Source organism: Cyprinus carpio, chromosome A14 (assembly GCF_018340385.1).
Source record: "Cyprinus carpio isolate SPL01 chromosome A14, ASM1834038v1, whole genome shotgun sequence".
NCBI classification, from domain to species: domain Eukaryota; kingdom Metazoa; phylum Chordata; class Actinopteri; order Cypriniformes; family Cyprinidae; genus Cyprinus; species Cyprinus carpio.
Window position 1 is genome coordinate 3,033,207 of NC_056585.1, and position 27,845 is coordinate 3,061,051.

Below are 27,845 nucleotides of genomic sequence, written 5' to 3' on the forward strand. Positions count from 1 at the left end.
ATCTGATGTTGACCTAAGAGGCTAATTATATGGGCCATTTGGTTCACGCTTTTGTAAACAAAGACAGATGGCTACAGTTGATTGCAAATACATTTGACTAAAGTTGATTAAAAACCAATAATCTTTCAATCCCCCCTTTGATCATATTTGATCACACAAATAAAAAGAACATACAAAACAGTTATCATTTTAGTAGTCATGTACACATGCTGTATACAGGTTCCTGCTTGCAATACTTTTCAGTAATCTTGAATACAGAATGCTGCATACAGGCTCCATTACATAAGATGACAGAATAAGAGTTCATGGTGAGGTTTGCATTATCTTGAATGCCTAAGTTCTTTTTTTATTTTAATGTTGCGATCTTGTGGAAGTGGCTGATGTTGTTGTGTTCTGTGGATGTTCAGGCATGTTCATCTAGGTGGCCAGTGCAGTTTGGTCCAAGTATTGGATGTCTTTGCTCATCCTCTGAAACGCTGGGACACCTGCAATCACACACAAGAGAAAAGGGAAACAAATCTTTCCAAAGAAATAGTTTTAAACAAAATATGCCTAATTACCAATAAAACTGTACCTATTTAATGTTGGCAGGACACTACAGTGTTTATCAGTGGTAAAATTCTCATGTCTTCGTCCTCAGGTGACAAGCTAGAGCATAAAAACCCTAGTCCCGCCATATCTGGACTCTGAAAAACACTACTGCCGTCTATCCCTCATCTCTAGGCAAATTTACATCAATCCACTCATTGTTTCCCAGTGCCTTAACTGCTGCATCAGATACTAAAAGATCCTCAGTTGGTCTTTCCCATCTGTATTCTTGTGACACATCAGTTTTTTGAATCCTTTACCCATTTGTTGGGCACTATACCATCGCCCCCCTTTGGAGGTGCCAAAACTTTATTCTTGGCATTGTGTACTGCCAGGCTGAGTCTTTCATCAGTTTGGACAAGGCTGTCAGATGTTAGATTTTCATTGGACATGGGCTGGCCTGTGACATGTCCATTTTCCTTGTGGTTTTTTCTTAATGCATTGGTTGTTATCATGTAGTTTTTTTTCCATCTTCCATTAACAATGATGATTGTTTCCTGGACAATTCAATTTGAATCTGTTTACTATGAAGAACTGTTTGTGATTCTTGCTGAAGTTGTCTTAATGCCGCTGCATGTTCACCTCTCTCCTTTAGGGCTTGTTTAGCAGCACTGCCTACTAGGACATCATCTTTGGCTTCAGTTGTTGAGGTTTCTGTGTATGCTTTTCCTTTCTTGTTTGCATACACATGGAGTCCATCAGCTTTTGGATGAGATGTCATTAGCTGGTGCTGCAGAGAGAGGTTCTTCAGTTTCCCTGCGGCTCCACAGCATTTAGCAGAGTCTGTTTTTGTTTGGCTGTCAACTGCTGAAACCTCTTCAACAGGTTGTCCTCATCACTTTGATGTCTCAAACTCAGCTTACAATCACGAATCCAGTGTCCATCTTCGTTGCAATGTCTACATCTTCCCTGAGTTTTCTCTCTTGAGTGTCTCTGATATTCACTTTTTTCATACCCCATTGTCCTGTTGTTGAATGACAAGGTTTTGCATTGTAAAACTCTGAGATCGACTTCCTGTGTTCTTTCAATCTTTGCTGACTATTCAACAATCTGCATAAATGTTGTTCCAATGCTGTCCCAGTCATCATACCTGATTTTAAGAGTTTTAGAAACCTCAGGTTTCAGTCCATTCACAAAAGTGGTTTTAAGAGGCATGCTAGTGTCTTCACAGAGTTCTTCAATGTTGTTGTTCAAACCAGCATGTTCCATCTAAGTTTGTCTGAAGCGTTCTTCAAACTCTGCATCACTTTCTCCTGTCTTCTGCACACAAGAGGTAATTTTGGCCCAATTAACCTCTGCAGGTTTCAGTTCAAATAAGAAGGTTTGAACCGCTTCCCATCCAGATTCAGTGATTTCTTGAGATTCACCAATCCTTTTTTCAACACTTTCTGTAAGTCGTTGTTGGTCATTGTCTCTTAGGTTCACATTAACAATCATCACACTGTCCAGTGGATGTAAATTGTAGATTTTCTGCAAGCTTTGAAGATATTGCCAAACTTTCCATGGTTGCTTGTACACATCTGGCAATTCTTTTGACCATTTGTCAACTTGCTCTGGAGTAGCTGGCTGGTATGTTCTGTAGGGAACATATTTCTTTACACCTTTTTTACTGTGCGAGTTAGTCGTTTACCATCTTCCTCATACTCCTCTTCATTTTCAGTTTCAACTTTAGTCCATCTGTTCTTAATAATTACAGGAGCAAGTCTAACCTTCAGTTTGTCCTTTGTAATTTCAGTATGTATGTTAATATCTGCATCACTGTTATCAGAGCTGCTTGAAGATTTTGATTCCAGTCGTTTGGAGAGCAAAATTAGCAACTTGTCATTCTCATGTAACAGTCTTTCTTTATCCTTCTTTACAGTCTGTAATTGTTCAGCCAGTGCTTGAACCTTTGCTTTCTCTGCTTTGTTCTCATGTTGTAATTTGTCAGTTACACATCTCTGTAGATGCTGTCGAATTTGTTTGAGCAAAATTAAAGACAAGCCATCTCTGTTGGTATTTGTCCTTAAGCGCTGCATCTTTCCATAAGCCCTTTTAATGTCCAGCAAAGCCCATAGTCCACTCTCTGAGTACTTCATGCTGTAGTTCTGGCACATGTCATCATGGCACTTCCTCAGTCCCAGCCTTTTGTCCAGATATGCATTCAGATTATCCAACATCTGATCAATGGTAACATTTGGAGGTTCTGTCCCATGTCTTTCATTTGTTGGCCTCAATGCACAACTATTGCCATTGTTTTGTGCAGACTCAGCCATGGCAAATACAGGAAAAGTGTCCTCAGAGGTGTGAAAACAGAACAAAAGGTGTTAGAACTGTTAAAGGCACTTATTCAGATTTAAATCTGTTAGACTGACCATTTTCAGTTACACAGACATACAGGTATCATTAGTTTAAAAGCTCAGCTTGGTTTTCAATCTTAAATTTAAAACAAAACATTTACATTCAGGCTAATTTTCTTTGTTTAATGTCTGAATTGAGTTCTAGCTCAGAAGGCTGAATTACTTTTTCAAATTTGTCTCTTAGACAATTTACATTATATCTTTCCGTATGTTTCACGGAAGGCAAACAACCTTATAGTTTCATGGCTTTATGCCATCATCTTCTAACTCAGTTAGAACATTTATTTCAAAAGTACAATAGTGGCTACTGAATTAGCACCCAGTCAAGAATTTCGAATTCTTGCAGCAACATCAGTCCCAATTCTTTCCAAGGCTCCTACAGTCAATGGACGAATGGGCTAAATTGTTTTTTTTACACAATTCCTACAGACAAAAAGAGAAAGAAACAAGCCTCTGCTTCTGCAATCTCTTGATGAACGGACTAAATTGCTTCCTAAACAATTCCTACAGACATAAAGAGAAAGGACCAAGCTTATGCTTCTACAATCTCTTGGTTACTGGACTAAATTATTTCTTTCCAAATTCTTGCAGCAACATCATGTCACGGTGTCTGTTCTGTGTCTCCCTGGGTGGCCACTAGAGGTCTCACTTCCCCTTATTGTCATCTTCGTCAGAACTTCATTTCCCACTAGCCTTAGCTGCTCATCACTGTTCATTGTATTCAGCTTGTCACCACTTTACCTTGTTTGCACCTGTCTTTAAATACCCTGGTTGTTCTGTCTTTGTGACGGAGTCCTTGTTGAATGTCACCCTGCGTTTTTCCTGGTTCCCTGGTTTCTCGTGTTTTTTGTATGTTGTTTATGTTTCTTGTTTTGGACGGATTACCTGGATGTTGACCTTTGCCTGGCTAAGTTATGATTTTTGGATTGCCTCAATAAACATACTGCAATTGGATCTACCTGTCTGTGTGCGGTTCGTGACAGAAGGACTCCGTCACACTTAGATCCAGCAGGATGTTTGAGTTGAGGTTTTCTCCCCCTGCCATCGAGCGGGAGAGAACGAGTGGGTTTGAGGGAACCCGCCTGGCCGTTTTTTCGTGGGACCCGGGGAGGTCGCATAGGAGTGAGCGGGCGAGAGGAGGTCCGGCATCGCTCTCCACCCATGGTCCCCCTTCGACCCTGGGCTCGTGAGAGGGGGGAGGAAGCACACGTCCGCCGAGACTGTGTCTGCGGAGAAGAGGGCGACGGAAACGTTCTTGGATTATTTTTCTAGGCTGTCCAAGATCCCAGAGATTCCCAAAAGTGTTCACGTCACGGCTGCTGAGCCAGCACCACAGTCCAGGAGGGTCGCCAACCCAGCGCCACAGCACAAGATGGCCGCCAGCCCTGCGCCACAGCACAAGATGGCCGCCAGCCCATCGCCACAGCACAAGATGGCCGCCAGCCCAGCGCCACAGCACAAGATGGCCGCCAGCCCAGCGCCACAGCACAAGAGGGCCGCCAGCCCAGCGCCACAGCACAAGATGGCAACCAGCACAGCGCCACAGCCCAAGATGGCCGCGGAGACATTGTTGAGTTACTTTTCCAGGATGTGCCAGATCCCGGAGATTCCCAGGAGTGTTCACATCACGGCCGCTGAGCCAGCGCCAATGCCCAGGAGGGCCACCAGTTCAGCACCACAGCGCAAGATGGCCGCCAGCCCAGCGCCATTGCACAGGATGGCTGCCAGCTCAGCGTGCCCAGCACCACAGCACGGGATGGCCGCCGGCCCAGCACCACAGCACAAGATGGTTTGACTCAACGCCTGAGTCTTCCGTCAAGGAGCCACCGGGCACGCCATCATAGAGGCCGCAGGAGGAGGAGACAGGCGTCAGCCGTTTCCTCGAAGCCCGGAGGACGTTCCCGAGCAGGCCGCTGCCGTCCAGGAGGACGTTCCCGAGCGGGCCGCTGCCGTCCAGGAGGACGTTCCCGAGCGGGCCGCTGTCGTCCAGGTGGACGTGCCCGAGGTTCCCGAGGCGGGGCTCGAGGTGGTTCTGGATGCCGAGGCGGTGCCCGAGGCTGTGCCCGATGCCGAGGCGGTGCCCGAGGCTGTGTCCGAGGCCGAGGCGGTGCCCGATGCCGAGGCGGTGCCTGATGCGGTGGCCGAGGCGGTTCCCGATGCAATGTCCGATGCCGAGGCGGTGCCCGATGCCGAGGCGGTGCCCGAGGCGGTGCCCGATGCCGAGGCGGTGCCTGATGCGGTGGCCGAGGTGGTCCCCGATGCCGAGGCGGTCCCCGATGCAATGCCCGATGCCGATGCGGTGCCCGATGCGGTGCCAGAGACGGTGCCAGAGACGGTTCCCGATGTAATGCCCGAGACCGAGGCTGTTCCGGAGGTCGAGGCGGTGCCCGATGTTGTTCCCGATGCTGAGGCGGTGCCCGATGCCGTTCCGCAGGTCGAGGCGGTGGCCGATGCCGTTCCGCAGGTCGAGGCGGTGCCCGAGTTGGTTCCAGAGACCGAGGCGGTGCCCGAGGCGGTGCCCGATGCGCAGGCCGAGGTCGTTCCCGAGGCGGTGCCCGATGCGCAGGCCGTCTGCACAATGAGAATGGACTGATCCACCGTGGCCACCTGAACTGCCTGGTCCCTCGTGGTCCCCTGAACTTTCGGGTCCACCGTGGCCCCCTGAACTGCCTGGTCCCTTGTGGTCCCCTGAACTTTCGGGTCCACCATGGCCCCCTGATCTGACCAAGCCACCTGGGCTACCAGGGGAGCCATCGCTGCCGGTTCCAGTTCCCCTACACGGGCCTGGCCCGCCATCCCCCCCCCTGTTCTGCCTCCACCAGTCCACCTCCCTCCTGGTCTCTTTGTTTTGTGTTTATTTGGTTCTGAGGAGCATCTGGAAGCTGCCCCTTAGAGGGGGGGTAGTGTCACGGTGTCTGTTCTGTGTCTCCCTGGGTGGCCACTAGAGGTCTCACTTCCCCCTTATTGTCATCTTCGTCAGAACTTCATTTCCCACTAGCCTTAGCTGCTCATCACTGTTCATTGTATTCAGCTGTCACCACTTACCTTGTTTGCACCTGTCTTTAAATACCCTGGTTGTTCTGTCTTTGTGACGGAGTCCTTGTTGAATGTCACCCTGCGTTTTCCTGGTTCCCTGGTTTCTCGTGTTTTTGTATGTTGTTTATGTTTCTTGTTTTGGACGGATTACCTGGATGTTGACCTTTGCCTGGCTAAGTTATGATTTTTGGATTGCCTCAATAAACATACTGCAATTGGATCTACCTGTCTGTGTGCGGTTCGTGACACATCAGTCCCAATTCTATCTATGGCTCCTACATTCTCTGGACAAATGGACTAAATTTTTTTTTTACACAATTCCTACAGACAAAAAGAGAAAGGACCAAGCCTCTGCTTCTACAATCTCTTGATGAACGGACTAAATTGTTTTTTAAACAATTCCTACAGACTCCAGATAACAGGACTAAGTCTATAATTACACATCTATGGCTCCTACAGTCTCATGAGAACGGACTAAACCTTTTTCTTAAATGATTCTTACAGACTCAAGAGAACAGGACCAAGCTATAAACACTTTTTCTATAGCTCCTACAGTCTCAGGAGAATTAACTAAATCATTTAAAAGGTTCCTACAGACTCATGAGAAAGGCCTAAGCCAAACATTTCTTAAACAGTGCTACACTGGTTATTATGGTTACACTACATACATCAAATGATCTGCTTACTTATGAAAAAGTGTTATTTAAGTTCTTTTAGAGAGCTGATAGTTTCACTCACCAAATTAGAATCTTTGAGACAGGATCAAGTTGATTCAAATAACTTATGTCCACAGACGCGGTCTGTTGATCTTCAACACAAAACTGTAGAATCTCCAAAACTCTTTTGTTCACTTCTTGTTGCAGTTGGTGAGTTTTCTTCTTGTCAGTCTCTCCTGCCAAACTCTCACAAAATTCTAAGATTTTGCTGTATTTGGCTGAGCAGTAGTTTGGGTGGCTCGCTAAATTTCTAGACTAAATTTCTCTAATACATAAAATAAGTAAGCTTGACCAAAGTTCTTGTGGGAAGAAGAATTTATTGAAGGTAGCAGTGTAGCAGTTCTTCAGCAGTGATGTTAGCATGTCATCCTTCAAACAATCTTAACCCAAGGTACTGTCTGTGAGACCAAACCTTTATACCTGGTAACAAATGTGCTACAAACAATACAATAAAACCCCATGGAGAGCCAATGATAGTGTAACCTTTTGATGACTTGAAAGGATCTCTCCCATGGAGAGCCCATTCATTGATCTGATGTTGACCTAAGAGGCTAATTATATGGACCATTTGGTTCACACTTTTGTAAACAAAGACAATTGATTGCAAATACATTTGACTAAAGTTGATTCAAAACCAATAATCTTTCAATGGCCACTCCTGAAATCTGATTGGTTAGTGTCCAGTTTGTTGTTCTGTGAAAGAAACAATGATATCTGGTTGAAAACAACTCTTGTGAGGGTTTTCGCTATGAATGGAAGGAGAGAGACAGGTCTGTGGCTATCTGTAAGTGAAGTGTTAATGTAGTTTTTTTGAGCAGTGGGGTCACCTGAGCCTGCTTGAATGCAGTTGTGAAGGTGCCTGTGAGGAGAGATGTGTTGATGATGTGTGTGAGTGCTGGTACAGTAGGTGGACATCCAAAACGTTACTTCTACCGCCGCTCGTACCGCCGCCGCGGCGTCTGCAAAGTGCATTTGCAGCTTTTGACCGCTGAGTGACGCTTTAATCACAAGTTTTCAAACAAGCGCATCAAAGCACATTTTCGCAAATAGACGTCAGTTTTGCCTCGCTGATGTGTTACATTTGACGGCTGGAGTCAGGGAAAATGAAAGAAAAACACTATAGTTAAAATATTTAATATTCACAGATGAAAGTTTGGTAATTATGAAGTTATGTGCATTTCTTAGAACGAATTCAAGCAGGATAAAATGTCAAGCCTCTGCCTGTGCTTATATTTTCTCTAAACTACAAAGTATTACACCATATTTTAGATTTGACACATTTAATAGGTGTGCAGTATTATTTATATAATATTGATTGTGTTATATTAATCAAAATAAATTGTGGTTTACTTTGCATCAGAGCATTAAAAGTGGTAGCCTATTTTAGTGAGCTTGACTACTGGATTTATATGCAAAATGTCAATATCCTCATATATTAGGCCTATATTTTAATTTATATTTTAAAATTCCTTTAATAAAACAACATGCATTTTTGTTATTCCTTACCTGTCCTTTATTTTGACAGACAACTTCTTGGGAAAATATATTTGTCTGTACACTGATTAAGAAATTGCTGCGTGTTTTATAAATTATTTTCTTTATTTTAGTTAAACGTGAGGCACTGTATAATTTCGTTCCCATTATTTATGCCTAATTAAAACAAGAAAACGAATAAATTAAACCTGCACGATTTAGCGAAATCATTGAAAGTCTAAAGAATGGACGGATTAATAAAAACGTTCTCATGTTTAAACTCAAGTTCTCTCATTATAATCAACAAAATACACACGATGTAAATAAGAGCTTCATTTATTGACAACTTCAGTGATTTTAAAGGGACCCTTCTTTACTTGCTTTCATATAATTTAAGTAAAAAAAATAAAATTGCAGCCGCATTTAAATGTAGGTGTGTAAATTTGTCTGCGTGCAAGATTTGCGCGGCGCGAGTCATGCTGAGTGCACGCGCAGCATTTATTCTTATTTGATCGCTTGAAATTTTTCCTGATAATGAATTAACTTAAAATTGTGGTGTCTCACATACATGAGAAATATATCTACAGAAAGCTTGAAATGTCTTTTAAACAAATCAATTCAGAACGAAAGCATTATGTAATCTGTGAAGGTTGTATTTCTCTTTAAAGGTAAATCCATGTGGAGAGAGTCAGCACTGTGAATTTCATCTTGCAGCCGACAAGAAAACATTTGTTTATTAATAAATAATTAAAATGTCTCCTTTTTTACAATTATTGGGCTACTTCTGCCTGTGCTTTGTGGCAAACTTAATGCATGTGCTTGAGCACAGAATATATTAAGGTTCATTATGGATTATAGATGTAAATTAAATAAAACCTCTGATTAGTTGAATAATGACAAATGAAGGACTAGTAACTAGAAAAATCTTACGTGGGGGGCAGACCTATTAAATACCCTCTAGACATCGCTGTTAAAGCTTTTAAAGCATTTTATACATTAAAATTTGTTACTGTGGGTTAACAGTAATTATAATTATTATATACTTAGGAACAGAGTCTGGGCCTAATAGGCTATCCATGTTTTTTTATTTTTTTATTTTCATTGCATCTGAAAATGACTTTGTGCAGCACATTCACTTCGCACGCTCAACCTGCCTCGCGCGTTGCTCAGCTGTGGACGATTTCAAAATGTTTAATATAAAGGTTGATGTCCCATTTTATACAGGAATTGTTCATTTAAAAAAAAAAAAATCGAATTATATTGTCAGTCTAAAAAAAACTTGTTAACAATATAATTAGAACTATTTAACATGCACTGTGACATTTTACACTTTTTAACTTATAAACTCTTTGAGATTTTAAAGTCAGTTTAATAGTATTGAAGTTCAAGTTTTAAAAAAAAGGTATTTAATTGCTTAAATTATTTCTATGAATTGATAATATGTTATCAGGTTTTAATTGCTTAAATTATTTCTATTCTATGAATTAATAATATGTTATCATGTTTCATTCTTGTAGATAATAAGTGTTTATTCTTTAAGAAAATAAGGGACGATCCAAATATTATTCATATTTTTTTTGCTTAACCTATTTATGTAGGCTACAATTATTAAAAAAAAAAAACAAATATATAAAAAAAATAAAAATAAAAAAATAATAATGTCATTAAAAGTGCCATCGGCCTGAGTAAATTTTACCATTATAGAATTGTGACTTTAAAGGTTAGTGATTTAAGAGGTGAAAATACTGTGAAATTACAAATGGTATGGGATTTTAAAGCATAACAACTGAAGGTCTGTGAAACGTTAGCCAATAAAGCATTTTTTTTTTAAACAATGGCACTTAAAGTTTTGAACTAAAATATTATTTCAACCATATAGCCTGTGAATAAACAAAAAAACATACTTGACTTTTCAATGAAAGAACACTGAGAGTGTAGGTTGCGTCTGGTGTTTGGATTTGTACTTCAATATAATGAGCTCCAAGTTTAGGAATAGCCAACACGGTTTTCTCTCTCTCTCTCTCTCTCTCTCTCTCTCTCTCTCTCTCTCTCTCTCTCTCTCTCTCTCTCCTCTCTCTCTATTTAACTATTAGCATTAACTTACAATGAAATACATCTTCCTTCAGGTAGACTGAATGTTTTTCTGTCTTGCTAAATCTTGGGCTCATGATCAGTAAGTTGTATTCGCTCAAACTGAGTTAGTTAAATCAAAACTTGCGGACTTTGAAGCTGGGTGCAGTTAGCGCGAGTCCCTCTCGCTGTGAAGCGGGAGCAGCTGATGGAGGACTCCCCTTGGTCTTAAAGCCTTCCGCAAACGCTACGTTCACAAATAACAATGATTTTCGTAAAATAATGATTAATTATCAATTGATAATTTGTTATTATTTTGGTCTAGTGATAATAATAATATGGGCTGCGGGAAAATAATGAATAAAAAGAGTAGTTCTGCTGTGAGTGCAGGCATGTTTCACCCCAGTAACATGACAACACACCGTTCCTCACAGCCAAAAAAACAGACCAAATTCAGTTCAGCTGGAGGGGGTTGGGGGGTAGTTCTGTATTGCTTGTGGGGGTCGAGATAAAGGTGAGAATCTCTTGGTCTTTCATATGCACAGTGTCTTATGAGGGTATCAAACTTGCAGAACAGGTTTAGATAGGACGATTACAGACATGAAAAAAAACATTTTTGGAGTTTTTGGAGAAGGATTGGCCATTCTCAAAACATAAAATATCAATTTTATTTCAATTTTCGTTTTTTTGTGTTTCAGAGGAAAAAAACAGTGTTAAAGCATCTCTCCATTCCAGACCGTTCTGAAAGAAGAATTTATGCAAACGCGTATAAAATGCTTTAAAAGCTTTAACAGAGATGTCTAGAGGGTATTTAATAGGTCTGCCCCCCACGTAAGTTTTTTCTAGTTACTAGCCGTTCATTTGTCATTATTCAACTAATGCAGGTTTATATTAAATTTACATCTATAATCCATAATGAGCCTTAATATATTCTGCGCTCAAGCACATGCATTAGCAGAAGTAGCCCAATAATTTTAAAAAAGGAGACATTTTAATTATTTATTAATAAACAATTTTTTTTCTTGTCGGCTACAAGATGAAATTCACAGTGCTGACTTTATCCACATGGACTCGCCTTTAAAGAGAAATACAACCTTCACAGATTACATAATGCTTTCGTTCTGAATTGATTCGTTTAAAAGACATTTCAAGCTTTCTGCTGATATATTTCTCATGTATGTGACACACCACAATTTTAAGTTAATTCATTATCAGGAAAAAATTCAAGTGATCTAGAGGGCGCCTCCCTGTCCTGCATGCGCATTAATAATTTTCGCACAAACACTTGAATATGAATAATAATTCACATTTTGCATATGCATTACAAAGTAAATAATTTTTTACATGCAATTATCCAAAATAAAACCAAACAAGAGTTGTAATGAAGATAAAACAAATAAGAATAAATGCTGCGCGTGCACTCAGCATCACTCGCGCCGCGCAAATCTTGCAAGCAGACAAATTTACACAAATTTGCATTAAAATGCGGCTGCAATTTTATTTTTTTACTTAAATTATATGAAAGCAAGTAAAGAAGGATCCCTTTAAAATCACTGAATTAATCAATCAATTAATCACACATTCAAATATTTAGCAAAATCTCGAATATAAAAATAAAAACTTGAGTTTAAAAATGAGAACGTTTTATTAATCAGTCCATTCTTTAGACTTTCAATGATTTAGCTAAATCGCGCAGGTTTAATTTATTCGTTTCTTGTTTTAATTAGACCTAAATAATGGGAAACGAAATTATACAGTGCCTCACGTTTTACTAAAATAAAGAAAATAATTTATAAAACACGCAGCAATTTCTTAATCAGTGTACAGACAAATATATTTTCCCAAGAAGTTGTCTGTCAAAATAAAGGACAGGTAACGAATAACAAAAATGCATGTTGTTTTATTAAAGGAATTTTAAAATATAAATTAAAATATAGGTCTAATATATGAGAATATTGACATTTTGCATATTAATCCTTTTTTAAAAAAAAACTTGAACTTCAATACTATTAAACTGACTTTAAAATCTCAAAGAGTTTATAAGTTAAAAAGGGTAAAATGTCACAGTGCATGTTAAATAGTTCTAATTATATTGTTAACAAGTTCATTTAGACTATCAATATAATTCGATTTTTTTTTTTAATGAACAATTCCTGTATAAAATGGGACATCAACCTTTATATTAAACATTTTGAAATCGTCCACAGCTGAGCAACGCACGAGGCAGGTTGAGCCCATTACACGTGCGAAGTGAATGTGCTGCACAAAGTCATTTTCAGATGCAATGAAAATAAAAAAATAAAAAACCCATGGATAGCCTATTAGGCACAGACTCTGTTCCTAAGTATATAATAATTATAATTACTGTTAACCCACAGTAACAAATTTTAACCGATTAATCGCCTATTTTCGTTTGCTGCATTTTTTATTTAATTTATTTATTTATTTATTTTTAAACAGGCTAAAAAATAAATTAAGTTTGTGAGAGGAAACAAAAAATATAAGTAATGTATAAGTTGCATTTTATTACATTCAGAAATAATAACGGCTGGCCTAATAATATTATAATGTGCCAACAGGATATTTTTAGTTCCATTCACTTTACAACAAATCCTTTAAATTTAACAAATTTATCAGAACAGAACAAGAATTAAAAGTATTTAATTCTAATGGATAAATAAAATTGCAGTATATAATAATATAGGCTTAGCTATAAACAAACAAAAAAAAAAAATGAATAATAATTTAAAGCGAACCATAGGTAAGGTTGGGCTCTCATTCGGGAGAAATCCCCAACGTTTCCATATTCGTGATGTTGCCTATTTCAAGCTTAACTATTATTAATTAGGTAACATAGGCTTTGTAGTTCATGCATGTTTCAGTATCAACGAAAAAAAAAAAAAAATCAGAATTAGCAAAAATATGCCAAAGTGGACCGCTGCTAGCGGCGAATGGCACAGTGAACGGCTACTGTTTCCAATGAATGTGCGCGAGGCCCCAGCGCGATCAAACAGCTGAAACAGAAAATACTCAATTTTTGGTCACACAGTAAAGGCATAATTCAAAAATGCAAAGTGTTAGCAGTTTGAAAAATCAAGAATAATAACAGAATTAATAATAATTATTGCTAAATGCTGGACCGTTCTCATTTCAATCTGCAAATGGAACCTGAAGGATTTTTTTTTTTAAACCAAGAATGAACCGAAATGAAAACATTTAGCTTTTTATCCGTATATATAGGCCTTATATTTAATGACTGTTTAATAACAAGATCCTTTGTGTTAAGGTCTTTCTTTTAATTTTTGATGAGTACCTAGACTGTAGCCTAAGACTATCCTACATTTTGAAATTAACTCACTGTACATTTTTTAATGGTTTTTAAAGATGGTACAATGTTATATCATAATGTTATTGTTGTTTTACCTCCTCCTTTTATCTCATTTTACAATTACATTCAGTTCGCAATCCGTCCCTTTTGCGCCACCTGGCGGTACTTTCGCGAATGAATTTAACACGCGACTGACTTGCAGTTAAACCCGAGTATGTCTTGTAAAATGTAATTGCTGAATTTGTTGTTTCAGAAGGGGTGTCATTTATTCTGAGTCTTGTAAATACAAACCCGATTCCAAAAAAGTTGGGACACTGTACAAATTGTGAGTAAAAAAGGAATGGAATAATTTACAAATCTCATAAACTTATATTTTATTCACAATAGAATATAGCTAACATATCAAATGTTGAAAGTGAGACATTTTGAAATGTCATGCCAAATATATTGGCTCATTTTGGATTTCATGAGAGCTACACCATCCAAAAAAGTTGGGACAGGTAACAATTTTAATCTCGTAAGAGGCCGGAAAAGTTAAATGTACATATAAGGAACAGCTGGAGGACCATTTTGCAACTTATTAGGTCAATTGGCAACATGATTAGGTATAAAAAGAGCCTCTTAGAGTGGCAGTGTCTCTCAGAAGTCAAGATGGGCAGAGGATCACCCATTCCCCAATGCTGCGGCCAAAAATAGTGGAGCAATATCAGAAAGGAGTTTCTCAGAGAAAAAATTGCAAAGAGTTTGAAGTTATCATCATCTACAGTGCATAATATCATCCAAAGATTCAGAGAATCTCGAACAATCTCGGTGCGTAAGGGTCAAGGCCGGAAAACCATACTGGATGCCAGTGATCTTCGGGCCCTTAGACAGCACTGCATCACATACAGGAATGCTACTGTAATGTAAATCACAACATGGGCTCAGGAATACTTCCAGAAAACCTTGTCGGTGAACACAATCCACCGTGCCATTCGCCGTTGCCAGCTAAAACTCTATAGGTCAAAAAAGAAGCCATATCTAAACATGATCCAGAAGCCAGGCGTTTTCTCTGGGCCAAGGCTCATTTAAAATGGACTGTGGCAAAGTGGAAAACTGTTCTGTGGTCAGACAAATCAAAATTTGAAGTTCTTTTGGGAAAAACTGGGACGCCATGTCATCCGGACTAAAGAGGACAAGGACAACACCAAGTTGTTATCAGCGCTCAGTTCAGAAGCCTGGATCTCTGATGGTATGGGGTTTCATGAGTGCGTGTGGCATGGGCAGCTTACACATCTGGAAAGGCACCATCAATGCTGAAAGGCATATCCAAGTTCTAGAACAAACATATGCTCCCATCCAGACGTCGTCTCTTTCAGGGAAGACCTTGCCTTTTCCAACATGACAATGCCAGACCACATACTGCATCAATTACAACATCATGGCTGCATAGAAGAAGGATCCGGGTACTGAACTGGCCAACCTGCAGTCCAGATCTTTCACCCATAGAAAACATTTGGTGCATCATAAAGAAGAATGGGACAACATTCCTATTCCTAAACTTGAGCAACTTTTCTCCTCAGTCCCCAGACGTTTGCAGACTGTTATAAAAAAGAAGAGGGGATGCCACACAGTGGTAAACATGGCCTTGTCCCAACTTTTTTGAGATGTGTTGATGCCATGAAATTTAAAATCAACTTATTTTTCCCTTAAAAATTATACATTTTCTCAGTTTAAACATTTGGATATGTCATCTATTTTGTATTCTGAATAAAATATTGAAATTTGGAACTTCCACATCATTGCATTCTGTTTTTATTCACAATTTGTACAGTGTCCCAACTTTTTTGGAATCGGGTTTGTAGTATTGGTTGCCCTACCTGCCTCAAGCTTAGAGGTGCTTCATGTAAGATTTTGACTCTACTAAAGCATAAAAATACCATAATATGTTTGCAGATATTCAGATATTCAATGTCAATCTTTGTTTTGGTTTGTGAAATCCTGCCCACTGCCAGTTTACCCAATTGAAACCCAACACCTCGGGTTGCCAGTTAACGGAAAACACAGCGTATTTCATTTCATTTCATCATCAAGTGTGCTCGTTCCTGTTTGTGTCATCAATCTGGCAACCTGTGTGCGCGTCAAGTCTGAGGAGTAGGGGCCAGGTGAAAAAAAAAACCCTCTCCGATATTTTGAATTTGAACTGCAATGCCTATTTCAACCACTCGGTGTCAATCCTACATACAGCAACTTTAAGATATTATTATCTCGGTAATATCAAAAAAAAATTTAAATTATCAATTGATAATTTTTCTGTATTTGGATATAATAAGTACCTTAATCTCCTTGTTCGGAAACTCAACTGTGCGGTTAAGGTCCTCGTTGGATATTCAGGGTTTTGTTCCCAACGGTCAGCTATGAATGTGTCAGACTCGTGCCAGGACCAGCTGGGACCGTAACTTAATTTTGTGAAGAAGGATGTTCATCCCAGTCATCTGCTAATGGCTGAATGGCAGCTCTAACTGCTTTCCTATCTGCTGGACAGACTACAACTCTTTCTTTTCCCATTTGATGTTCTTTGATCAATAAACACCATGTTCTTCATTTAGGCCAGAGTAGAACTGGTCCCCCGAAATGAGCCTGGGATTTCCTAAGATTTTTTCTCCATTTGTGTCACCTGATGGAGTTTGGGTTACTTGTCGCCTTATGGTTTGCTTAGTTGGGGTCTAAAAGACACTTAACATTCAGTAATTTATCAACATGACCATAATGACTGACACCACTGGAAGAGAACAAATTTTAACTGAAATAAGCTGGATGATGGCACTATTGTTTTCTGTGAATGCATTACAGGTGAATGACATCTTGCAAAATCAACATTGGTATTTAACTGAAATAAAATGAATCAATACTGAACTGACTCAAGCTGAATAACAACATTGCTGCCTGTTGTAGAACTGTCTATAGCTGATCAATTAACGTCACACTGTTGTTGATCTGAAGTACTTAAGCTAAATCATGACCACTATTGTCTTTTAGAGCTGCTTTACAGCAGTATCTGAACAGTCCCCATATCTCCTAGCTTTACAATTTCCACAATTGCTTCTGCTGTTTCCTGTTTATCCTCTGTGAAGCTGCTTTGATATAATTGGTATTGTATGAAGTGCTATAGAAATAAATGTGACTTGACTTGACTTGTAGCAGCAGCTGTATTAAAACATCTTCAGAGACCAGAAGAACTGTAAATGTATAAATCACTACTATTTGGTTCACATTTGAAACAGTGCTGCCTCTAATAGCAACAAACCCTATGCGCTTTAAAGGGGTCAAATTATGCTTTTTTTATTAAAGATCATTATTTTGTGTATTTGGTTGTAAACAATATGTTGACATGCTTTAATGTTCAAAAAACACATTATTTTTCAAATACTGTACATTATTGTAGGTCCTCTATGCCCCACCTCTCTCAAACGCCTCGTTTTCTACAAAATCCCTCCTTCTGACAAGCGCAGTCTGCTCTGATTGGCCAACTGACCCAGTGCATTGTGATTGGCCGATCACTGCAAGTTACTGAAACCACGCCTTCTTTCTTTTCGTTAACATTTGGGCAGGATTAGGCAAATATTTCCACATAGTGATGTAGATATGTGGGGGCCATTTTAGGGGGGCGTGGTAGAGTCTTAACTTTGATAAAGAATAACTCTTTGGATTTGAGACTTTAGTCTTTGCAACTTTACAGATCTTCTTCATGCACCAAGAGCTTGTAACACTCCAAAGAGAAAGAAAAAAATTGAAATTGCATCATATGACCCCTTTAAACTCTTGTTACCCATTACTGAGATTAGGGTTTAGTAAGAGACCAATTACAATGTTGTCCACAACACTAGAGGTGAAAGGATGACATTTACCCGGACACACTGTTATAAAATTCATTGTATCAGTCAAACTAAACCAATAACAAAACTCATAATTTAAGAATCGTCTCCCTTTAGACAAAGAGTATAGATTCATGAGTTAGAATTTAAACTGAATTGGCTATGAAGTTGAACTAGATTTTGGAATGACATAAAGAGGAATTTACTGAGGTTTGAGTTCACTCTACTTCCTTAGATTTTCATTAAAAGAAAAAAAAAAAATTTTTGCATCTTATTTCCTATCTATCTCATTTCAAATCCATGAATGAATTATTCATAATTGCTTAGCATTATTACATTAATTGATCAGTTTTCAGTTTTCATGTGCTTGTGGGTGTTAAAATTAGGCAAAACAAACAAACAAACAAAAAAAAAAATCAGGGACTTTTTTATTTATTTTTTATTTTATTTTATTTTATTTATTTTATTTTAGTTTAGTTTAGTTTAGTTTAGTTTTATTTAGTTTTATTTTTCAGTTCTTTTATTTTGAAAATCCAGGAAGGCAGCAACAGGAACTTGGTAAATGTCAACATTCTGGTCCAGTCAGTCAGTGGGGGAGGGTTTATTTTAGTAAGCATCATCTGGACGGGCCCCTGCTAAGTCCGCTGTGCTCATCACTTATTCCAGTTATGTGTCTGGTGTCAGAATACAATAAAGGCTGCTCTGTCATAGTTATGAAGGAGTGATAAAGGAGCACAGGTAAGAAAAAAATGATGTCGTTGCAGTCGGTGATTGAAGACACTCGCTGTGTAGTTTCATTTATGTACTGTATATCTGTAAAGAACGTTCGCAGACATAAAGAAAAATCAACAGTTTAAGCGTTTGGAAGTGATCGGAGGTATCTGTTTGCTCCACCGTGATTGCTGATCAGTGTTTGTTTGAGTGTAACTTAACTTTCTGTTGGGCTGCCGGCCGGTCAAGTAGTGAGGGTGACACGGGTGAGCAATGACAGAATGACACAGCTCAGCCTTTTATTATTTTTTATTTTTTATCTCCGAGTGGTGCAAAATACACTGTTTACAAAACATTTACCATGGAACAATGGCTTTCATTATGTAGTTTCCCTGATTTCAGTTGAAGTTATTTCAACTTATCTTAAAATCATAATAAATTGAAATGGGATCTCCCTAAGAATCTTTCAGAATCTATAGTTACCATAGCGTACTTTTAAAATTAACGTATTTAACGGTGTAAATTTGCTTTTTTTTAATGTAATAAAACATCCTTTTGGGTCTTAAATATAGTAATTTAAAATACAAATAAACTAGTAATATTAATAAAAGTGCAACTTAAGTTAATTTAAGTTTTATAGTGTATTTTAAGTATATTTTTTTCATTACATGTTACTTCATTATATCTATTATGGCTACAGGATTAGCTATGAAGGAGAAGTAGGGCTTCAGGATTTCAGAAAAAAAAGAATATAAAAGAAAGAAAAAAGAAACTGATGTACAACAATGAAAAGATAACTCTCCATTATTTTAAAAAGCACTTATTAAAATCGTTGTGTCTTTTTGTTTTAGACTTAGAAATGGATGGCTCTCTTCTTGAATCTGCACTGTCATCCCCAGCATCACTTGTCCCCACAGCTTTCTCTGCATCTGGGCACACCATTCATCCAATGTCCCCTTCTTCAATGTCTAGCCCCTCCCCTTCAACAATGACTCCACCCCCACATCACTCCTCACAGACAGGTCGATCCCAACTGAATGCAGACAGCAATTCCCACACTGCTTTTCCAGGACAATCATCTTTTCCTCTACAGGGTACAGATTCACTCTCTGTTGGATAATGCACAGCTCAGATGTCACATATCCCCATGCTGGTATTCCCCAAGTTCCTGTGTCATGAATCATTGACTTAGTTCAGATCTTCTACCACACACACACACACACACAAACACACACCAGTGTTGTTATTATTAAGTGTTGTTATTATCAGTGTTGTTATTACTAACTAAAAATATTGAAAATAGTTTTCAGTCATGAAAATAAATGATAAAGATTAGATTAAAAACTTAACCTTTTAAAACTTACAATTAAAAATGATGCCTTGGCAACTAATAGAAATAAGTTTAACTACTTATGAATGGTAAATTAAAATATTTAAAAAAAAACAAAAAAACTAATAAAAAACTGACAGCACATTTAAAAAAAATAATACTCAAATTAAAATGAAAACTGATTTTTAAGCTAATTTAAAATATTCACATATATAATATAATAATAATATAATATAAAATACTACAATAATGCTGACATGCACAAACTTGTCATAAACAGTACAATACATCAAATTGCCATATGAAGAGCACTGATATGTTGTCAGTTGTCTTAATGTTTTTCTTCCTTGTGTTTTCTGATTTTAACTACCAAGGAAGAGTAGTACACTCAGCTACATTTAACACATTATCATAGATATGTCAGGACTACATTGCCTGAACAGACTGATCTGCTTTGCAAACAGTTGCAAATAAGATGTAGGTAGTCAGTCTCAAAGATCTGATTTGAAAAACAAATGTGTGTAAAAATCTGCTGTGTGAACATATTTAGTATAAACTGGACTGGCTTACTACTGTACATGTTTGTTGTGACAGCATAATATGAATATGAGGCTATTTGTATGTGGACTTCTTTTCATTTTCTAGGGGAAATCCCAGAGGAACTGAGCAAAGATGATCTTAAACAGAGGGCAAAGAATGGAGACACCAAAGCACAGACAGAGGTCTGAGTGCCACAAACACAGACACACTATACATCTTCATAGTAATTAGTAAAACTTACAATGTGTTTTTGAACAGATTGGTAGATATTACCTGAGATTAGCAGAGCAAGAAGACGAGGAATTGAATTCTGTTACTGTCCATCTGCTCCAGGCAGCGAAAAACGGACAGAAAGATGCAGTGAAACTGCTACAGCATTGCTTGCATGAAAGAAGAGGTAAAGTAGAAACTTATTATGATATCTAGATTATAAACATATGACATCCCTTTCTCTGTACTTACATTTAGCCTGAATTTATAATGCATTTGCGTGTGTGTTTGTGCCAGGCATCACAGCTGAGAACAGAGAGGAGGTGTGTTCCCTGTCATGTGAATCTCGTTTTCAGCGCAGTGTAAGGAAAGCAGCTCTGCTCATGTACTGGAAACTCAATCCAGAGAGGAAGAAAAACATCACTGCCGCTGAACTTGTGGAAAATGTGAGCCAGCTCAATGCTGAGACAGGTGAAACAACATGAATCTGTTGTTGTGGTCAACAAGTTTGGAGGATGTTGAATGAATAGTGCTTCTGTCATTTTCTGTCATTACCCTTGTGTTGTACCCAACCTGCTGTTATAATTTTCCAAAATAAAAAATGTAGAATCTTCATGCAGATCTTTTATATCTAAATCAACAGGGTCGACTGTAAATATCTCCAGAACATTTAACATTATCGTGTGTGTCCTCCTTCTCCTCTAGATGGCGCTCTCAACAGCCCTCTCTCAACCCCAACACAGAAACAAAGTAAAGTTTTGGAGAGTTTGGTCATAAGAGATGGTGAATGCATTGTGTTATCTTTCCTTTAGAGTCTAATATGTTTTAGACTTTTATTACATATGTGGTAATATGCATATAATGTCCTGTATTTGTGTGTCTGTTCTCTGGCAGGGGGTGATCATGTAGGTGTAGAAGAGTTTGTTGAGAATACTAAACAATATGCTGAGGGTGTTTCCCCAACTCCTGCCATGGAAGGGGTCACAAGTGGTGATGATGATGATGATGATGATGATGACGATGAAGGACCAGTAAAGAACCCAGATGAACTCCCTTTGCATCAGAAGGTGTTATTTACATTTCTGCTGAAATCTATGTACAGTATGTGAAAACTTGGCGAGGTGATTCATTGTGTACTGCCTACGTGGCCAGCTGTCCACACAAATGGTATCTTATCCAAAGTGGAATCTTTTAAGTAATTGATGTTAGATGCTCTTCATAGACAATAGGAGATGATTACACACAGGATGTTGTTGAGTGGTTTAACTCGAGTCGACTGTTGATCGCTTTATATGACAAAGAGATTTAATTTAGGCTTTTAATTCATATATAAATGATATATTGGATGACAGATCAACACATACATAGAACATCAAATACAGCCACAGAAGCTTAAACATGCTTGCTTGATGCACGAAAACCAGCCCCAGGCGGTTCTGCTGTGTCAAGAAATGAAACATTTTGGTTGTATTTACAATCAATAAAAAAGAAAAATTGAGAGAGAATATTAAAAATAACTTAATTTATGTTTTGAGGATGAACGAAAGTCTTATGGGCTTGGAACAATGATATTTTCATTTTTTGGTGGACTATCCCTTTAATGACGACAAATTCTTAATATTTCTGACAATTGACATCACTACTATTTAGTTAACCAGCTCACTATGTTTTGAGACACATCTAATAGTATACTAACTGTACTAAAAATGATAACAAATCATTTTCTTCATACCTACAGGTATTGAAGTTTCCCCTTCATGCTGTGATGGAGGTGAAAGAGGTGTTAATAGACTGGGCGTCACGTGCTGGCATGCAGTGGATAAGCTCTCTCATACCTACTCATCACATCAATGCCCTCATCTTCTTCTTCATCATTTCCAATCTAACACTGGAGTTCTTTGTCCTTGTCATTCCCCTCATTATATTCTACCTCTCCTTTGTGTCAATGGTAATTTCTACGCTCCGAGTCTTCCAGAACAGTAAGGCATGGGAGAACTTTAGAGCACTGACAGCCATGTTATCTCATTTTGAGCCGGGGATCGACCATGAGCAGGCCGAGTCCAACTTCACACGGAATCACCTTGAGCCATACCTCTGCTTCCTCCTTTCTGCGCTTTTCCTCATCCTTTCATTTCCTGTGGCAGACAAGTCCTGGTTGCCATGTTCGGAACTAGCTATGGTTGCAGTCTTTTTCACTATAAGCAGCTACTTAAGCCTGCGACCAGCAGCACAGCAGCATGCCAGATTTGCTCTGCTCTCCCAGGTTGCCTCCGCCATTTCTGCATTCATGAATCAGTTGCTGGGAGGCTCGGTGGGTCATATAGTTGGTGGCGCTTGGTTCAGCATGCACCTTTGTGACTGGTTGGTACTGCATGTGGGTGTGCCTTGTGTTTTGTATCTCTACCTCGTCTACCTGTGTTCTCGTATGGCCACAACAGGTGGTACACATGGCACATACTGTGTGCTGTTGCCCTACCTGGTGTGCTTCATCTGGTGTGAACTGTCCGTCACGCTGTTGCAAGAGTTCACTGCATTGGGGCTTATGCGCACAGCTGTGGGCTACCTCCTTTTCTTCTTTGCTTTACCGGTGTTATCGCTGGCTTTAGCAGCTGTAATGCTGGTGCAGCTACTGCAGTGGTTCCTCACCCTGGAACTGACCAAAATGATTGTAACGGTGTGCGTTTGTGTGCTGCCTGTGCTGCTGCGCTGGTGGACACGTTTTAGTGTGTCGCCCTCGGCAGTGCTGCGCTCTTTGCAGCGTAGCAGTGTGGTCAAGTTGATCCTTGTGTGGATTTCAGCTCTGGTGCTCTTCAGCTGGTTCTATGTGTACCGTTCGGAGGGGATGAAGGTATACAACTCCACCCTGACATGGCAGGAGTACAGCGACCTGTGCGGCCCTCGTGCATGGAAGGAGCGTAACATGGCACATGCCCAGATCCTCTGCAGCCACTTGGAGGGACACCGGGTAACATGGGAGGGCCAGTTTAAGTATGTTCGCGTCACTGAGATTGAGAACGGTGTGCAAGCTGTCATCAACCTTCTGCCCGTCTTTGTAGCGGACTGGGTCAGATGTCTATACGGCGAGGAGTATCCTGCCTGTGAAGAGACCCAGCCGGGACCCGCTGAACCACTGTGTCAGCTCAAGGCCCTTGCAAAGCACAAGTGCTATGTCAAACTTTTTGACTACTACAAGTTTGAAGTAATTATGGGGATGCCACAGAAGGGGCGCAATGGGGCACAAGATTTTGATGATGCCACCAAAGACATTGTGCTGCAGGCTAGTAACGAATTTTGCCACGTCCTACTGGCACTCAGCTCAGGTAGCATGGTGGAGTTTAGCACGGTACTTGAGGGTAGACTGGGCAGCAAATGGCCTGTGTTTGAGCTCAAAGCCTTGCGCTGCAAAACATGTGCCTCGCCGCTTGTACCAATAAAACAACAGTTCAAGATTGAGCAGGACTGGAGGGTTAATGCTAGAAATGCCTTTGCATTTGCCTTCAATTTCCTGTTCCACCCTCTGCTCTCAGCTGAGGTCGACGCTACTGTAGCTACTACAGAAGTATCTGTGTGAAGCTAGTTTTTGACCATTGGGATACACTGCAGTATTAGACTGAATTTCGAAGTGCAAGGATATTTGATAAAGTACTTTTGATGAAAGTGTTATCAAAACGCCAGAGGCGTTGTCATTTTGTTTTGTCTGTTTCAAGTATGAAAGTGAACAACTTTCTGTAGCACCTATAGCAGAGGTGCCCAGTCCTGTTCCTGAAGGGCCATGATCCTACAGAGTTTAGCTCCAGCCTGAACCAATACAACTGCCTTGAATTTTCTAGTAATCCTGGAGACCTTCGTTAGCTGGTTCAAGCGTGTTTAATTAGGGTTGAAGCTAAACTTTGCGTGAGAGTGGTCCCCCAGAAGCAGACTTGGACACCCCAGTGCTACAGAAACCAAATAAAATACCACCACAATCGCTGAACAATTTAATTCCCCTTTAACTATTTAACCAGAAGTTAAGGAATATAAATATGCATATCATGGGGAAATTGAAAGCCATGCCTAAATTTCCAAAGAACCAGTGCATCTGGACTCACTAAATTTTCTGTAGTGAGAGGTTACAATCACTAGCTTTCCCATGTTTTATTGATTTATAGGGCTTTTGAATGTCTGAAATTATACTTAATTTAGTTATTGTATTGGAAGATAATTTATTACTATTTGGGTGTGTGCAAGTGTGTGTCTGTGTTTTATAATTATTATGCCTTAGACTGGTTCAGAAGTATCTTTTGAAGATTTATGTGACACATTTTAGGGCGTATAGAACAAATTAGAAAATTATTAATGATTTTTCTGTGAAAATATTGTACAGTACAATAGAGGTTTTTCTTAGACACAACTATAGATCTTTTTATTTTCTATAATTGTGGAATTATTATTGTCACATATATTAATATCTATTTGAGATTTTAGTAGACATTTCAAACCTTAAACATTGCTGAACAGGTGTTTGATTGATTGTGGCTGCATTGAAGGTATGATCTGACCAGTACATTGCACAATATTAAAACACTGTATGTAGTAATAGAATTTGTCCTGTGTGAAAAATCAGCCCTTTTATAAATTTTATTTTCGGTACTATAAATATGTGAATGTGCCACCACTTCATTATATGTCAATAATGAAGTGCCACTCATCATTTATCATACATATACATGCCTGCATATCGACTGTGTTATCGCCGTTTACTGACATACACTGTCTGAGCTTTCCATTCTGCCCTGCTATGATTTCAGTGAATATTCCTCTTATCTTACAGACTTGTGGGTAGGCACATTTGACGTGGGCCAGTAAACAACACTTAACAAACACTTAACAGTTAAAACACTCTTAAAATCACAGCAACTGCATAACAAGCTGGTTTCTTGGCAGCAAACTTTAGATGTACAAACACAACTCTTATCTACAGAGAATGAAACATCTAGTTTTATATGCATTATGTAGAGTAATGAGAGGTGCAATACGGCAGCAGAGTTTTCAGATATTTATGAACAGTACAACCATTAGATGGCAGAATAATTATATCTACTGAAACTTGAATGCACTGGTAAAAGCCACCTCCAAAAACTGTTACCTCTGCTTAAAAAGGTAATTATGAACGACTCAACCATGCACCCTTTCAGACTGTGATTGTATCCAGGAGTGTTTAGAAAGTGTATTTTCATCTAGTAAATGTCAGGTATCGAATTTAACAACTATGGCAGATATTCAAGATATTATCATCACTATGCTTGATAGACCAAAATTAACCATGTTTAAAGTGTAGTAACCATGTTTTTTTGGCGTATTGATTACCATTTGTATAACCACAATTTTACTACAATGCTTTATTATTATTATTATTATTATTTATATATTTTTTGGAATAATTAGGTCAAGGCAAGATTTTTTCTTATATTCGGAACAATAGGTAAATGCAGCTATAGTTTGAATAAACTATAGGATCTGCTGAAACTCTTCTAGAAGCTTGGGTTTGTCAATCATAGACTTTCTTAAAGCCAGACTTTTTCCAGACTTCCTTTTCCTGAGAAACTTCCAAAGCTACACTGTCTGGCAGCATCAGTTTCTTATTTTATAAGAAGATGGAGAAAAAAAAAAAACCCTCATAGATACATAGAAAACTACACAAACCAATGGTACTGGCTCAAGTGAAGGATTACCTGTTTAAACCACAAATAACCTTACAATAACCCATATATCATACTGAGCTGCTAATGTTTTTATAATTATTATATATGATGATACTGAATCCATCATGGTATGAAATAATATATAAAGAATTAAACATGGCCAGAATGATATGAATGGAAAATATCATATTTGATCATTTTTATTTGGAGAAAGAAATGTGCTGAATATGCCCTTGGTACAAAAACTGTTCTAATTTCATAACCCTGGAAAACTTTCTGACAGTGAACCATTTCATGGACATGTGATTAGAGTGCATTCAGTAGTTTTTCATGTCACCGCGCTTAAGCGTCTGACAGCTTTATTTTATCAGTCTTTGTTTAAAAACATTTTCCTAGAATGTTTGAGTTCATTTTAGATGCTGTTCATAGACAATAAGAGTTTGTAAGAGCACAATTATAAACACAACAAAGCTGGAAAAATGGGCTAGTGAGTAGATGAGATCACAAGGGTATATTACTGATTACAAAAAAAAACCATTGACTTCAGGCGATGGAATGGAAATACTAAATGCTAACTCATTTCCGGGTTTTGGCATAAAAAAAAATGTCATCCCTACAGCACTGTATTTGATTTGTGGCTATGCACAGAGATTTAAATATTCAATATATATGCATGATAAAGATCCAACTCTTCAACTTTCCTGAGTATAGCTGTGTCCTCATCTTCTGCATTCGAAGGCCTAATGCATCACAGCGATAAAGGCTATAACTGTTTGAAGGCTCCTTAAAATGTGACCTCAAAATGCATCCTTCATTACCAGGGCCATGAAGGATACAATAGATGGATCCTTTGGGGTCCAGTTTACACTTTTAAATGTAAGCATTGGGTTTCATCTTATGCTGGGCATACATTACATGACATTAGGCCCAGTTTGCACTTGCAACAGTTTTCTGGAGATTGCTGACGAAAGGCCGAAATCTGTGGCAAATTGGTGCTCAATTATATGAGTGACGATCACATAGTGTGAATCGCAAAGACATGATCTGAGAGAAACGCAGAAGCGCCACTGATGCTTGAGAAATATGATACCTAAAACAGTCATGTAGTGTGATAGGAACAGTTGGTTAGTTGATTAAATAGTTTGTTAAGCAACTATTTTCAGACAATCCAAAACACTCCTCTCTTCTGTCACTGGTTGCCAAACAGATAACCCCGCCCCAAAACTCATGCTATAAGATATGTAAAATATGTTGTGTCTATATAGACAATGATTTTTTTTTTAATTAATATAAATAAAATAAATGTTCTCTCCTACTCCCCAATAAAAAGATGTGCAAAACCACTTTTGTTTACTAAATACTAAATACTCCCCTTACCAAAAAGTAGTATACTTCAAGTTTATTTTATTAAGTATACTTAAGTAAAGTTCAAGTATATTTTAAAATATACTTTATGTAGCAAGTATACAAATATCAGTGTTTTAGTAGTATACTTGTAAGTGTACTGTTTCAATACTCCTTGGGACTAAATTGGCCCACTTTCTAGTATACTTTAAGTATAACAGTAGCAAACTTTGAGTACACAACTAGTTTACCTCTAAGTTTGTAGTTTGTACTGCAATTATACTAAAAGTGAACTTACAGGTATACAGATAGTTTACTAATTAAATACTTTGTACACTTTGAAGTATAGTCTAAGTAAACCACTAGTTTAGTAGTTTTATTCTGCAAGTATACTCATAAGTTTTCTTTAAGTGAACTTTACATCATACTTCAAGTATACTACTATGTCCCTATTTAGGTTTTAATTTGTATATATTTTGTTATATGAATATCTGAACATACAAAACATCCAAAGAAAGAACAGAGTATCTGCTTGTAAACAAAAACATTTTATTCTAGCTTCATGCATTCTTTTTTTAACACTTTAATCTGGGTAAGTTTCATAAAAGTCATGGGGGAAGTCATG

General features: G+C 38.5%; 1 protein-coding gene and 1 long non-coding RNA gene across 4 annotated transcripts; one reads left to right on the forward strand and one right to left on the reverse strand.

Moving 5' to 3' along the window:
• Nucleotides 1–335: 335 nt before the first annotated feature.
• Nucleotides 336–6,862, reverse strand: LOC122147396. Its single transcript, XR_006161599.1, has 2 exons — nt 6,702–6,862; nt 336–485 (listed from the first exon to the last, which is right to left on the reverse strand). It is a non-coding gene; the product is annotated as an uncharacterized LOC122147396 (long non-coding RNA).
• An 11,140-nt stretch (nt 6,863–18,002) lies between these two features.
• LOC109106842 (wolframin-like) lies at nt 18,003–27,353 on the forward strand. Of its 3 annotated transcripts, XM_042769728.1 has the most exons (8): nt 18,003–18,142; nt 18,967–19,209; nt 20,091–20,167; nt 20,244–20,382; nt 20,493–20,666; nt 20,901–20,978; nt 21,090–21,262; nt 21,934–27,353. In XM_042769728.1, the coding sequence occupies exons 2-8, from the start codon at nt 18,975–18,977 to the stop codon at nt 23,764–23,766; spliced, it is 2,709 nt and encodes a 902-aa protein (XP_042625662.1). In that variant the 5' UTR covers nt 18,003–18,142; nt 18,967–18,974; the 3' UTR covers nt 23,767–27,353. The 3 variants fall into 3 exon arrangements, with proteins under 3 accessions (XP_042625662.1, XP_042625665.1, XP_042625663.1); XM_042769731.1 differs by lacking the exon at nt 18,967–19,209 and having other exon boundaries at nt 18,018–18,142; XM_042769729.1 differs by lacking the exon at nt 18,003–18,142 and having other exon boundaries at nt 19,137–19,268.
• Nucleotides 27,354–27,845: the final 492 nt, after the last annotated feature.

Excerpts from the sequence above, each read along its gene's own strand:
- LOC109106842 (XM_042769728.1), top strand. The coding sequence starts at position 18,975 with ATGGATGGCTCTCTTCTTGAATCTGCACTGTCATCCCCAGCATCACTT. Across the intron at positions 19,210-20,090 it reads ATCATCTTTTCCTCTACAGG|GGGAAATCCCAGAGGAACTG; the intron begins GTACAGATTCAC and ends TTCATTTTCTAG. Across the intron at positions 20,168-20,243 it reads ACACCAAAGCACAGACAGAG|ATTGGTAGATATTACCTGAG; the intron begins GTCTGAGTGCCA and ends GTTTTTGAACAG.